This window comes from Staurois parvus, unplaced genomic scaffold (genome assembly GCF_062004578.1).
Source record: "Staurois parvus isolate SC_StPar_1 unplaced genomic scaffold, SC_StPar_1.0 ptg001252l, whole genome shotgun sequence".
NCBI classification, from domain to species: Eukaryota; Metazoa; Chordata; class Amphibia; order Anura; family Ranidae; genus Staurois; species Staurois parvus.
This window is the reverse complement of record NW_028319048.1, coordinates 1,029,899-1,044,728: the sequence shown is the minus strand read 5'-3', so window position 1 is coordinate 1,044,728 and position 14,830 is coordinate 1,029,899. Positions and strand designations below refer to the sequence as shown.

Below are 14,830 nucleotides of genomic sequence, written 5' to 3'. Positions count from 1 at the left end.
CACAGATCAGTTTCTTCTGTGAGTACTCACAGCCAAAGTGGTACACCGGCGGCACTCGTGTGCGCCCCCTAGGCAGACGTGTGGAATCATGTATATGTATGTGGTTTTGCACAGGAGGGCTGCTCTGTAGCAGTTTATCTGCTATAGGGTGATCCTTAAGTGGTTAAGGTGCCTCAATGCTCCTTTCTTGTACAAGTGTATTACAGATCCTATTACCAGCCTATGTGTGTTACCATCACTTGCTCCAATTGTGGATCCTTTGTATTTGTGATGTATGTATCTTAAAACTCTTAATAAAAACCTATTGAACATTAAAGTACTTTAGATTGTAAGGATTTTGATTATCATCTTAGGAAGGGATTGGCATGCTTCCCCACCCATCACCCATGGGGGGTACAAAGCTGAATGTCTTCTGTTCTTGGTTTGTATCTGTTGTTTGTGAGTTTCTTTCTTTTCAACAATGTGTCCTCCTCCAAACTCACACACAACATATAGAAGCCCAGCACCCCCGGCATTCAGCTCTGTACCCCCCATGGGTGAAGGGTGGGTAAGCATGCCAGTCCCTTGCTAAGATTATCATAAAAATTCTTAAAAATCTACAGAGCTTTTTTAAAATAGGTCTCCCCACTACCCACATCAGTTCCTTTTAAATCTTCCGGCTTATCCAGGCAGCTTTATATTCCTCATAATCTTTGATTAGACTTTGCCTTGTAGTGCCGCGAGTCAAATCTAAAGAACACATTTTGCAAACTCCAGTCAGACTGAAACTACTACTTTCATAAGTAAAGTTTGGTAACATTTCCCACCCGTACCTACACTCCACTGTTCCTTCACTGTCATTCTTCAACACTTCATCTATCCAATAGGAAAACCAACTGTTCCTCTGTATATTGTCACCCCTCAAAGCTTACTATAGCTTGATACCAATAATATACAACACATGTAATGAACTTACTGGTTTATCAGGATATCATATCGGGGGCCGTAGGAGCTGTCAGCTGTTGGAGAGGCGTAGCAGTTTTTCATGACGAGCACAAATGGCGATGAAGCCGTGGCTCCGGTTACAATGACACCAACATATAGAATGGAGGAGGAGTCCAGCCACACCTCGGAGTCAGTATATGTGGTGGTGTAGCTGGAATCCTGGAATAGACCCATCGTAATTGTGAAATTTGCTGTTCCAGCGATGTTGATAGGATCCCTATAGTCATTATTAAAATAACAAGAAGCAAAAAATACAAAAACATGATGTGTTCATTTTTAGTCTCAGATAGAAAAAGTTTCTTTGTTGTAGGATTTCTAAAGTAACTTTTGTATATAACAGCAACATTAGACAAACATGTATTCCACTATGTAATAAAAAAATAACTAAATAGATAAATAAAATCACATCCCACTTTCAGATTTGTAGCCAGACTGCCGTTATTCTATAAGGAGAATGCTCATAATGAAGATATTGAGGCTGATTTACTAAAGGAGTTGAGATATCTCACACAACAAATTGTGTGAATATTCACTTCTATTATTTAATTATGTGAAAATCAAAATCCCTTTTTAGTTTTTTCACATAATTGGATACATTTTCATAAAATATTAATATATGCACAGTACTAGCGAACGTAAATGTTTACACAGGGGGCTGTTTGGGCTACAATTATTTGTGTATCTTTGTATACAATATCATATCTAGCTGGTAAGGGTCTTGGGTCATGACCAGAGCAGCCTACCACCCAGGTTACGTATAAGACCATATACACTATATTGCCAAAAGTATTGGGCCAGCCCTCCCAATCATGTGATTCAGGTGTTCCCATCCCCTCCATATCATGTGATTCAGGTGTTCCAATCCCCTCCATATCATGTGATTCAGGTTTTCCAATCCCCTCCCAATCATGTGATTCAGGTTTTCCAATCCCCTCCATGGACAAAGGTGTATACAATCAAGCCCCTAGGCATGCAGACTGCTTCTACAAACATTGGTGAAAGAATGGGTCGCTCTCAGGAGTTCAGTGACTCCAAGCGTGGTCCCGTGATAGGTGGCCACCTGTGCAATATGTCCATCCGTGACATTTCCTGGCTACTAAATATTCCACGCTCAACTGTTAGTGGGATTATAACAAAGTGGAAGCAACTGGGAACAACAGCCACTCAGTCACCAAGTGGTAGGCCACGTCACATGACAGGGCGGGGTCAGCGCATGCTGAAGCGCACAGTGCGCAGAAGTCGCCAACTGTCTGCAGAGTCAATAGCTAAAGACCTCCAAACTTGGTGTGGCCTTCAGATGAGCCCAACAACAGTGCATAGAGAGCTTCATGGAATGGGTTTCCATGGCTGAGCAGCTGCATCCAAGCCTTCCATCACCAAGTGCAATGCAAAGCGTCAGATGCCGTGGTGTAAAGTATACCGCCACTGGACTCTAGAGCAGTTGAGACGTGTTCTATGGAGTGACAATCACATTTCTCTGGCAATCCGATGGACATGTCTGGATTTGGCGGTTGCCAGGAGAACAGTACTTGCCTGACTGCATTGTGACAAGTGTAGTTTAGTCGAGGGGGATTATGGTGTGGGGTTGATTTTCAGGGGTTGAGCTTGGCCCCCTAGTTCCAATGAAGGGAACTCTTAAGGCGTCAGCGTACCAAGACATTTTGGACAATTTCATGCTCCCAACTTTGTGGGAAGAGTTTGGGGATGTCCCCTTCCTGTTCCAACATGACTGTGTACCAGTGCATAAAACAAGGTCCATAAAGACATGGAGGAGCCAGTTTGGGGTGGAGGAACTTGACTGTCCTGCACAGAGTCCTGATCTCAACCCCATAGAACACCTTTGGGATGGATTAGAGCGGAGACTGTGAGCCAGGCCTCCTCCCCCGACATCAGTGCCTGACCTGACAAATGTGCTTCTGGAAGAATGGTCCAACCTTCCCATAGACACCCTCCTAAACCTTGTGGACGGCCTTCCCAGAAGAGTTGAAGCTGTTATAGCTGCAAAGGGCGGGGCCAACTCAATATTGAACCCTACGGACTAAGACTGGGGGGCCATTAAAGTTTATGTGCGTGGAAAGTCATGTCCAAATAGTTTTGGCAATATAGTGTGTATGCTGAACATTATAGGACTTTGTAGAGCCCCTTCATTCCTCAGCTCCTCTTTCACATGACTGTGGAGGATAAACCAGAAGGAAATGAATATGGTCTGTATCAGAAGAGGACAAGGTTAGGCAGTTATTGAACGTTTAATAGTCAGGGCTTAAAGTTGAACAAATAATTTATAATTTATACATAGAGGATTAAAGGCAAACCATTTAAAAGCATATTTGATGTATAAAATAGAACCTGATGTATAAATCATCAAAGAAATACATTTATACAGGACTGGACACCAATTAGTTCAGCAGGGTACTTGGTCCATGCCAGGACATACACTGTGCTTGTCATAGATAAGCATGGAGAAAATGGAAGTCCGTCACCGACACACTTTGGAATAAAATAGTTACAGACTTTAATTTTTATCTATCAAGTCAATAAAAGAATCCAAAATATAAAAAGAATAACCTGTTTCTGCCCCTTCTGTGCCTTAGTTGTAATAATTATTATGACGAATGCCCGGAAGGGGCAGAAACACGTTAATCTTTTTATATTATGGATTTTTTATTGACTTGATGGATATCAAATAAAGTCTGTAACTGTTTTACTCCAAACTGTGTTGGTGCCGGACTTCCATTTTCTCCATTCAGCACTACACCTGTATCTAGGAAAGGTACCAAGGAAAGTGACTCACGCTACGTAGCTGCTGATAGCGGTTAGAAGGTTGATCTCCATGTCTGATGGATAAGAGCAATGGAAGTCAATGGGGTACTCATCTCTTACAATCACTCCGTCAGATTTTGGTGTTAGGTATACAGTGTTTGTATATGTGATATCAGTTCCATCGTTCTGAAAATAACATTTACAGTAAAAATTAAAGAATTAAACAACAATTCCAGGCAAAAATATATATGACTTATTGTATGTTATTGTCATGTAGTTACGTTTCCGGCTCATTTCCTCTGAAGTCTGACGCACGCTGTGAGCTGCCATTTTAATCAAAGCAAGGCAACAAAATGAGTCAAAAAACCAATAAAGTGACCAATGATTGGTTTACTGATCGCTCTCTGTCTGTCCCTGTTGTATCCTCCACCATAGAGATCATCCAAAACCTGGACTGAGTCACCTTTTACTGCTCATTCGGGCCTCCTGTTCTTCAAGGGGGAATCCAGGGTTCAGTTACATAGTTACAGCTGCTGACCCCGATCTGTTCTAAACATTTGTGATTTACAAATCATTTTATTGATTCTGATTGGAAAGCCGGCAAGTCTGCTAGAAGATACTCAGCATCAAACCTTCTCACCGCATATTCAGATCCATCAATTGAGGATTTTTACTTGACATTAGTATTCACCGGTATGTAGCCTTTGATTGGACAGAGAATGGGAAGAAGGGATGATGGGTAGGTGAATATCCCGGGGTTTACTTGCTTTATCTATATCCCCCCTTAGTGGTTTTCTGCTGTCAGATCACTACAGGAAGTCTGCTGTATATTTGAAATATATCAGGTACATCCTTTACTTTTATTAAATTCTGTTCATATTGTCACGTGAAATACAGATAAGATAATGTATGATTCCATATCCAATACATTAAAATGATTTAATTACATCATTCATAATCATGAGGCTAACATAAAAGTAACATAAAAGTAGCATACCCATTCATGTACTTAGTGTGAATAGTAACAGGTCCATTCCATGTCCTCATGTCACTTTCTCAAGTCCATTGGTAAAGAAGTCCAGTGAAAAAAAAAATATGAACTGACTTCTGTATGAATGATCTGTACATTGAACACAACTTATTGAATGCACTTAGAGAAGGTGATATAATGATATGGTGATGACCAAAACTGGACATTTGTTTATAAAGATCAAAGGCCCATTCACTGGTAATGGGGAGCGGGAAGCCTTGGATTAAATAAATGGGGACAATGGTAATGCAAAGATTTCATGAATACAACATCAGATAACATGGCAGTAGATTCTACATACCCCAATGAATCCCCCACATCTACCATCTGATGGCCGTGTGATGAGAGTGATGTAACTTTTATCACTTCTTTCAATGATTCCTCGACAGTAATTGTCGTTCAGATGAAAGGCTGAGGTGTTGTATCCCCGCTGCTCCAGGAGACATTTGCTGAACCTCACTTCTATGTTCTCCAGGCCACAGGTGACTTGTGGTTTACGATCATCTACAAATGTAGAATGAAAACCCATATTGATATACAGGATATTGTAAATATAATATACTGGAAGGTCTTTGTCATCCACCTGACTCATCTGCTTCACTCACAATGGATTGCTTAAAGCATAAGTTCACCTTTAGGAACATGTTTTGATGGTGGAACAAGTTCCCACTCCTGCGGCCTCTCCCTGTTCCACACCCTCCCTGTGACAGCAAGCCAAGATCTTGTCCCCGCACTCGCTGTCACCATTTGAAAAAAAAAATAACACAGCCATGTGGAGCTCCACCCACCAAGCCGCTTCATTCATTCATAGAGTTCTGTGAGTGGAAGAACTACAACTACTGTCAACTGTTATGCCTGACGGCTTGTAATTCTCAATGAACTACTCTGGAGCTGGTGAGCACTCTAGGTAGTTCATTGATCCTTCCTGTCATTCAGGAACAGTCTGCCAGTATGATGTATGGGCAGACAGTATAGTGGGAGAGTCTGCAGGATCCAGGCATTGCACCCACAATTTGTTGATCACGGTTGCAATGCCTTACAGGCTGAAATGTGAAAAAAAAATACATGTACATGTTTTTTACCTGCAAATGTGTTGACTACATTTAGTAACTGAATGAATGGAGTGTTGGGTTTGTATTTCTTTAAAAAGACCCTTTGACTGTACACTGAAGTGAAGGGCAGAAACGTATTAACTCCCCTATTCTAGCAGGAAAGTAACATGTGGAACACCTTTTTGCAAATCCATCATGTCCTCCTAGGATACCAGTACTGCAAATGGTCTCCAATAACACAAAAACTGCTTTGTTTTTAAAAGGAGATGGCTACTTTATATGAAGATTTCCTCTAGAAGAACCTTCTCAGAGCTGAAAGACATGCAGGCAGGGCTATTCAGCCATGGCCATAGTAGCCGCTATCTTTGGGTAGAGGGGACATGCACATTCCCAATTTTTAATTCTTAACTCTATCAATCTGAAAAATGGAAACATCAAGTTTTTAAATTAAACTGAACCTGGTAACAATGCTGCTAGAGTGCAGGCAGAGGACATGGAAGAACATGTGTTATACCTCAAACTGGACTCAACACCCTGGATTTATGGAGGATCTGCCCAAGCCACCACTAAGCTCCGACCCCTCCTAATACTATGCCCCGCCCCTTATTATTCAAGTTTAAAAGGACACAGACTTTATTGGCTAATAAGAATTTGGCATTTAGAAGAAGAATGGCCGGGGGAGTGGCTTAGAACAAAGAAGGGACATGAATCAGTGCAGATTTGGACAGAAAGCGATGTTCTCAGTACAGCCTGAACCTGGAATCTAATGGGCTCACCAAAGACACAGAAACTGATAGAAGAAAGGAGATGGAACTTTAACAATATTAGATCATTATAAGTCAGAACATGTTTATTTTAAAACAGCATTTTTAAAGTTATTTGTCAAAATCAGGAAGTGTGTCTAATCATCCTACCAAAGACACCAGACTAGTACAGGCTACTATGTAGTTTTCTTCCATAATCTCTTCAATTTTATTGCACTTATCAAATAGCAGTATCTTTAAAGGATATGTTCACCTTTGGGAACGTATTTCATGTTCCACCAGCTATTGTTCCCATAGCCACAGCCGCTGCCCACCGCCCCCCTCCCTTCAACAGATAATACGGGGAGACGTTCCCCCATACTATCTCTCAGATTTGAGAACAAAGTGGGGATGTGGGGCTCTGCCCACACGTCATTCATCCACAGACGTCCATGAATGAATGAACTACAAGTCCCAACAGCTTTAGTGGCTGTGTGCTTGTAGTGCTCACTGAACGACCACGGTGCTGTGGAGCTCTATGGTAGTTCATTGATTTGTCCTGTCAGTATATCTTCTTGTTCATACATCCCATACACTGTGTACACCCCGCGCACCCCGTACATCCCTTACACCCCGTAATCCTGTACTCCCCGTATACCCCCTACATCCTGTACATTCTGTACACCCCATACACCCTATACATCATGTAAACCCGTACACCCCATACACCCCATACATCTCATACATCCCATACACCCCGTACATCCCGTATACCCCATACACCCCATACACCCCGTACATCCCATACACCCCATACATCCCATACACCCTGTACATTCTGTACACCCCATACACCCTATACACCCCTTACATCATGTAAACCCGTACACCCCATACATCATGTAAACCCATACACCCCATATACCTCATACACCCCATACATCCCGTACATCCCATACACCCCATACATCCCATACACCCCATACACCCCATACACCCCGTAATCCTGTACTCCCCGTACACCCCCTAGATCCTGTACATTCTGTACACCCCATACACTCTATACACCCCTTACATCATGTAAACCCGTACACCCCATACATCCCATACACCCCGTACATCCCATACATCCCATACATCCCATACATCCCATATATCTCGTACATCCCATGCACCCCATACATCCCATGCACCCCGTACATCCCATATACCCCATACATCCCATACACCCCGTACATCCCATGCACCCCGTACATCCTGTATACCCCATACATCCCATACACCCTGTACATCCCATTCACCCCATACATCCCATACACCCCATACATCCCATACATCTCTTACATCCCATAGATCCCGTACATCCCGTATACCCCATACACCCCATACACTTTGTACATCCCATACACCCCGTACATCCTGTACATCCCACACATCCCATACAGCCCGTACATCCTATACATCTCATACACCCCATACAGCCCGTACATCCCATACACCCCGTACATCCTATACATCTCATACACCCCATACAGCCCGTACATCCCATACACCCCGTACATCCCATACACCTCATACACCCCATACAGCCCGTACATCCCATACACCCCGTACATCCCATACACCCCGTACATCCTATACATCTCATACACCCCATACAGCCCGTACATCCCATACACCCCGTACATCCTATACATCCCATACACCCCGTACACCCCGTACATCCCATACACCCCATACATCCTATACATCCCATACACCCCATACAGCCCGTACATCCTGTACAGCCAAGCAGATATTCTGACAGGTCTGCAGGAGACCTGCATTGCATAAGCGATCTACTGATCACTGGTACAATGCTTTCCAGGCTCTTGTAGACAAAAATAATAAATGCACATTTTTTTTACCTGCAAAAAATGTGCGTTTAATATTTTTGTCTAAAAAGGTGATCCTTTAAAGTTGAATGATAACCTATTTCTAAATAAAATTTATCACGTATCAATATAAGTGATTCAAAAAGAATGTAAACTTAAAGTGTTCAGAAAAAAATGTAATCATTGCTATATCAAACATCATGAAGCAATGATTAAAATAGTGAATAAAAAAAGTACACAGTGAAACAATCTTAAGTGAATTCTTCACTTGAAAGAACAATGGTGTCTCGATCCTTTAAATCCACCACCAAGATCATGTGCAACACCACAAGTGTCCTTTAACCAGCACCACTAGGAACTCACCAGATATTAAGCTGCAGTTATCCATACAGCTAATCACACATATATACAGATGAGGACTTCACTCCTCCAAAGTAACCAAAATGCAATCTTCCTCCACAGTAGGGATTACTCCAAGCATTCTAAGGCACTACATGTGAAGAGCTACTCATAACCACAAAGAGAAAGCTCGTATAGTGTAGTATTTTACAATAAAAGGGCAATAAAGCTCACTTTAAATAAAAACTAATCTAAATCACACAATATTCCAATTCAGCAGTGATAAAACTACAATAGTTTTGCTCCAGTAGCAATCAAACAATAAAAATTGCTCAACAAACATTTACAAAGATGTCTGTCAGTTCCAGAAGCAAAAGCAGTGGCATGACGTCGGCACATAGTTCTGTCCCAATGTGTTCCGTGTGAAGGAACATCCTCAGGGGATTTCCACATAGTACCTTAGCATGCTTGGGGTGATCCCTACTGTGGAGGGAGATTGTGTTTTGTCTACTTTGGAAGAGTGAAGTCATCATCTCTGTATATGTGTGATTGGCTGCATGGATAACTGCAGCTTAATATCTGGTGAGCTCCTTTCTTTCTTTCCTTTAAATAGAAATCCTCATGTTTCAAAAGCTACAGTACCTTCTAGATTTCCTTGTTGTATTCCATCTTTACAGTAACAGCCAGGAACTCCGTCCACAATTCTACATTCCTCATCCGGAGCGCAGTCCACCCCTGAGCAGCTATATTTGGATTCTAGAAGAGAAGGAACACAAAGAATGTTTTATAAACTGAAGAAAAGACAGCACATAAGTATCATACATACACATACTGTATATATAGATAGATATATTGTTTTACACATGAAGACAACACACTGAATGATGCTTTGTGTCAGTACTTACCTGTACAATAGGCAAAGTTGCAGCTCGGTGGACTCTGTAGCTTATACACATAAAATCCTCCCGGACACATTTTCACAGAAATATTGAAATGTTTTGTACAGCATCCATCATACGTGCTGGAACAAGCTACACGATTAACAATGCCGTCACTGCTTGTAGGGTGGGAGCCGTTCATCCAAATGGGGACAACAGTACCACAGCTAAATTGTGGTATGCAGTGCTCAGGGATTTGCTGGTCATATTCTCCTTTAAACCGATACCAGCCAGACAGGCCATTGTCACAATGATACCAGCCATACCAGTAATCCCCGTTATTACTATAATCATATGTATTAGAAGTGCTGCGCCAGGGGTCATTAAGTTCGGTGTAGCTGGAGCAAGGGTCAATACAGGAATATGATCCACTGTACTTAACACAGTCTTCATGAGAGCCACATGGTGATCCTTGTTGGCATTCATTGACTTCACAGTGTCTTCCATCTCCATAATATCCATAGGAACAAGCACAGGTGTAGTAAGGTCCATAATAATCATTTGTACATATAGCTACTGGATCACAGTCATTCAGAGATCTGTCCGCACACTCATCAATATCTACACAGCCAAATTCTTCTTTATACTGAAATCCAGAGTAACAGTTACAGGTGTAAGATCCGGCAGTGTTCACACAGGAACCATAATAATAACAAGTGTGGGTGTAATAATCCTGACATTCATCTATATCATTACAAGATGTTCCATCTCCAGCAAATCCCTCTTTACATGTGCACTCCCCGTATCCTCCAAATTCCGAACAAGTGGCATCTGGGTGGCAATCAGAATCAGAACAAGTTCCTAGAAAAGTGAAAAAAAGTGTTTTCTTGGGTAGGTGGGTTTATACAAAATAAAAAATAAAACAAATAAACAAAAAAAATATATGTAATGGTATATATACATAATCCTACATCCACTGTTGAAACAGAGAAAGGCAAAAAAAACCCAAAAAAGCATGATTCAATTTGCTTCAGCGGGGAAAAATGTCTTTGTCATCCCCCAATAGGAAATCAGACATACCCTGGATCAAATTTACCCATAAATACTAAAATGCTAAAATCAAAAACATGTAATGAACTCAACAGCCAATGTGTTTCTGGGGCCTCAGCCCACCCCCATCATCAGGACTTGAGAGAATGGCTTTTGGAGGACTTGAGCATGAAATAGGATCAGGATAATTGTGTTCCAAATATATTGATCTCCTTGCTACATTCATCAGCTGCTGAAAGTGCTGAAGGAGACTCAAGACTTTCAGTACACAATTATCCTGATACAATTTCCATCTCGAATTCGCCAAAATCCATTTTCCTAAGCCCTGATGAAGGGGAGTGGGCTGAATCCCCACAACTCAATGAGATCATTAAATGCTTTGGAATAAACCCTCCATCTGGATTTGAAACCTTAGAAATAACCATAATAACTTCAAATTGGTTTTGCTGTCTCTCACATTGATGTATGATTTGATATCGTAAGCATAACACTTGGACTATCAAACCTCATGTGTTCTTGCACCTTTGTTCCTTTCAGTTTTATATGTAATAGTTCTTGTTCCTTCACCAATGATTGTTACTTTTACAAAACAAATAAATACTAGTTGAAATTAAAACAAATAGTACTAGGACAGAATGAACTTGGCCACTGACTACTTGTCTGTTTTATGTGAAACCTGTCTCACCTCCAGTGGTAAACTTGTCTCAGACTTAGTGACCTACAGAATTCATCAATCTTTTGGATTTTTCTGCAAGGGTCACACATACAGATACAGACTGTTGCACAGACTTTGCTAACTGACACAATGCCTGATTTGTATTGATATTTATCACTAACTTGCTTAAAAATGACCTTGAATTCATTTTTCTTTTGGGTGTACATGAAACATCTAAACCTGAAAAAGTATCACTTGTAGGAAACAAAGGTAAATGCAGAAGTTTTGCCTTGTATACCTGGGGTGATGACCATGTTGAATGGCATCTATAGACAGATGATCTTCACACATAACAGACAGATAATAGAACTGGAATGTTTACATATAAGGAAATCACAAAATGGTTGTATGTTGGACTTACCTGATTTGTCCAACCCTACAAAAATGTAAAATAAATAAGAGCATTAGATTTTGTTTCTTGGCATGCATCTCTTGGAAATAGCAAATCATCAGATAAAGTGGTATTTTGTGACATCAATAATTATAAAGTAATAACTTACACTTTACCAACAAAATATTGCTCACATTCCACTCTACATGATGCTGAACTATGTGCTGTTAGCATTGCATTCATTCAGGAAGGATTACTTTAAAAACCTATATTCAGAGATTGACATATTAATCCACGAGGATTCCCTTTCATAGGATAGAAAATAATATGTAGGTAAGTTACAGTGGAATTTGAGGACTTTGAACATTACCAACAGTGTAAAAACTATAGCCATAGCAGCCTGAGCAGGTGCTAAGGGGCTTTGGGGTTAGAAGGGGCCTCATTAGCGAGGCTGTTGAGGTAAATTAAAATGTGAAGTTTACAGTCTAGAAGAGCTCACAGCAGAAATCATTAGGATCCTTAGTCACAGATCCTTCTTGTTTTAACTATTTTGTTTAGCCGTCTTAGCAATGTAGATACAGACAGTACATGGGATTGTGGTTGCCCTCACAGCACTTTCTTGGTGATCACATGGCTCTGGGTATAAATAAAGTTTCAGCTACCTTAGGGTCACCTTTGGGGATAATGTTTTGGTTTGTTTTAACCTTTTTGGCAGAAGAACAGGTCCAGGATAGTTAAAAGAAGCTTCTGTAACTCTCAGGAGCCATTGCACCCTTAAAAACCAATAAGTAATTGTAGTTCTATTTTTTTAACCCCTTAGCACCGGCACCTCTAGGCCCTTTAGGAGGTCTCAGACACTGAGAGGTGGAGGCAGGAATTTCAGTTATGTGACCCCTGTGATTGGCTGTCACAGTGGTCACACGATCATAAAGCTCCCAATCACAAGTAGTGATCGTGACCTTTCTGTTACCTGCATTGCTTACATTTTGGTACACATAAATGCGACCTCTCGGTGTTAAGAGGCCATATATATGCAAACTGCTGGCATAAGAGATTAATAACACAATGTCTCTGTTCAATGGCTTTGCACAGATCAGCTTCAATTCTCCTCTTCTTTTTTTTTTTTAAACAAAGCTTTATTTGAATTTTTCAATTTACATAAACTCAGCGGATGAAACACTCCAAGGATGCTTCTTGGCAACAAAGTAACTTATTTTTTTTTTTCAACAGTACTGATAGATTGACCAAGATGAGCAATACAAAATTTTGCATAGAAAACTGATCAGAAAGATTCACGATATGTCAGCAGTTAGAACCTCTGAACAGAAACTCTGAAGGCAAATGAGACAAAAGAGGGGAGGCATTGTAAGTCAGTATAGAGTGTAGGGAAAGTGTAATGGTGAGCTATGATATATATCCAAAGATAAGAAGGTCAGGACATACCACTGAACTTTGAATGAGAACTGGGGTGCTTAGAGTATGTCAGTTGTCATGTGTAAGACGTGAATATTGAAGTAGGAGAGAAGCGTATGTAGAGGAGATAATCAAAGAAGAAGGATCAGGGAGATAGGTAGATCTATTCAGAAGGAGAAAAAAGTTGAGAAGGAAGCTAGTATGGAGAAAAGATGGAGAAAAAGATGGAGAAAAAGAAAAAAAAAGAAAGAGGTGGGAAAATGATGTTGGAACGGGCCAGAGGATCCCCTCCCAAGAAGTCGTTAAGAATATTTGGTAATGAGCCAAGCGCTGTGGTTTGAGAAAAAAAAATAGAGCTAGAGGCGACTCCCTGTATTAAAAAGTGATATACGTGTTGTGAGTCCTCGCTGATTAAGGGTGGGGGGAGAAGTTATAAAAGAATGTGCGATGAAGATGAAGTATAAAGAAAATGGTAAAGGAAGTAGATGAAAGGAAATGTGGCTTGGTTGCCTAGGTTGGCTAGAAGCAGTGTGAGAGCAGCAACAAACGAGTATTGTAAATGTTTTAGATATAGTCATGCACACCTTAAATCCTCATAAATCAAGACAATAAGTCCGGGTTTACTGGATCATGTTTCCAGATTGGGGCATCACAGAAGAGCCATGAAGGAAAAACTGAAGCTCTGTGGTTGGAAAGGATTTTTGAACATAGAGTCTCCATTTTCGATTATATTGATCCTCACTGTGCTGGAGGGATGAGGTGAGGAAGTTAAGCTGGTCCAGACGAAGAAGTGCATTAAGAGCTGACTTGACATCCGAGATATTAGGAGGACTGTTGGAGACCCACTTTTTCAATATGGCTCTCCTCGCGACCATCAGGCAAGAGGATAGCCACGGTTTTGTGGCTCGGAGAATGGCAAGCTGAAGTGGATGAGCCCCTGTGGAGACTGATTCCAAGTTGCCGAAGAGAAGAGGTAAAGGGTCCCTTGGTAGTTGTAAAGAAGTGATGAAGGCGATATAGCTGAGTAGTTGGGACCAAAAAGTAGATATTAGTTGGCAATCCCAAAATCTGTGTTTTAGCGAAGGTTTATAATGTCCACACAAAGGGCAAGTAGAGACCGAGGGATTCCCACGGACATATAGGCATGGCATATAGGCATGGTGCATTAACTTTAATTGTTGCTCCCGCCAGAACTCATTGGAGTTGAAGGCACAGGTATTGTTGAAACCAGTGAGGATTTGATCCATTGAGAGTGTATTGTCAAAGTCTCTGATCCAAGGAGAAGTAGGAGTGGAGGCCTCTAGAGGGTGCGCATAGTGTAGGTTTAATGGTCCATAAATGTGGGATATCTTGTATTTACGATTTCTAACTAAGATATCTATGAACGAGGAACGGAAGCGACTAGATTTAACCAATGTTATCTTGTTCACATAATTACAAACTTGCAAAACATACAGAAAATGATGAGGAGGTAGAGTGAAAGAAGTTGAAATCTGAGAAAAAGATAAAGGAAAGCCAGAGGCCGTATCGTATAATTGGCTAACTAGTTTGAGGTCCCTTTCCAACCATAGATCATAAGCTGCGTGTTGTTGAGGGACAGAAAAAGCAGGATTATGATGTATGGGGAGGAAACGGGAAACCCATGGGGATACGCCTTATTT

The 14,830-nt window shown here is 41.1% G+C and overlaps 1 protein-coding gene across 1 annotated transcript in view; it reads right to left on the bottom strand.

The window, feature by feature from the left end:
* Positions 1-14,830, bottom strand: part of LOC149437844 (uromodulin-like) — a 39,594-nt gene that overhangs the window by 13,192 nt on the left and 11,572 nt on the right. The window contains exons 5-10 of the mRNA XM_089660545.1: positions 11,787-11,801; positions 9,688-10,521; positions 9,425-9,538; positions 5,076-5,278; positions 3,776-3,930; positions 956-1,201 (exon numbers count right to left, since the gene is read on the bottom strand). Coding sequence (XP_089516671.1) covers positions 956-1,201; positions 3,776-3,930; positions 5,076-5,278; positions 9,425-9,538; positions 9,688-10,521; positions 11,787-11,801 — 1,567 coding nt within the window. The remainder of the gene's footprint in view (positions 1-955; positions 1,202-3,775; positions 3,931-5,075; positions 5,279-9,424; positions 9,539-9,687; positions 10,522-11,786; positions 11,802-14,830) is intronic.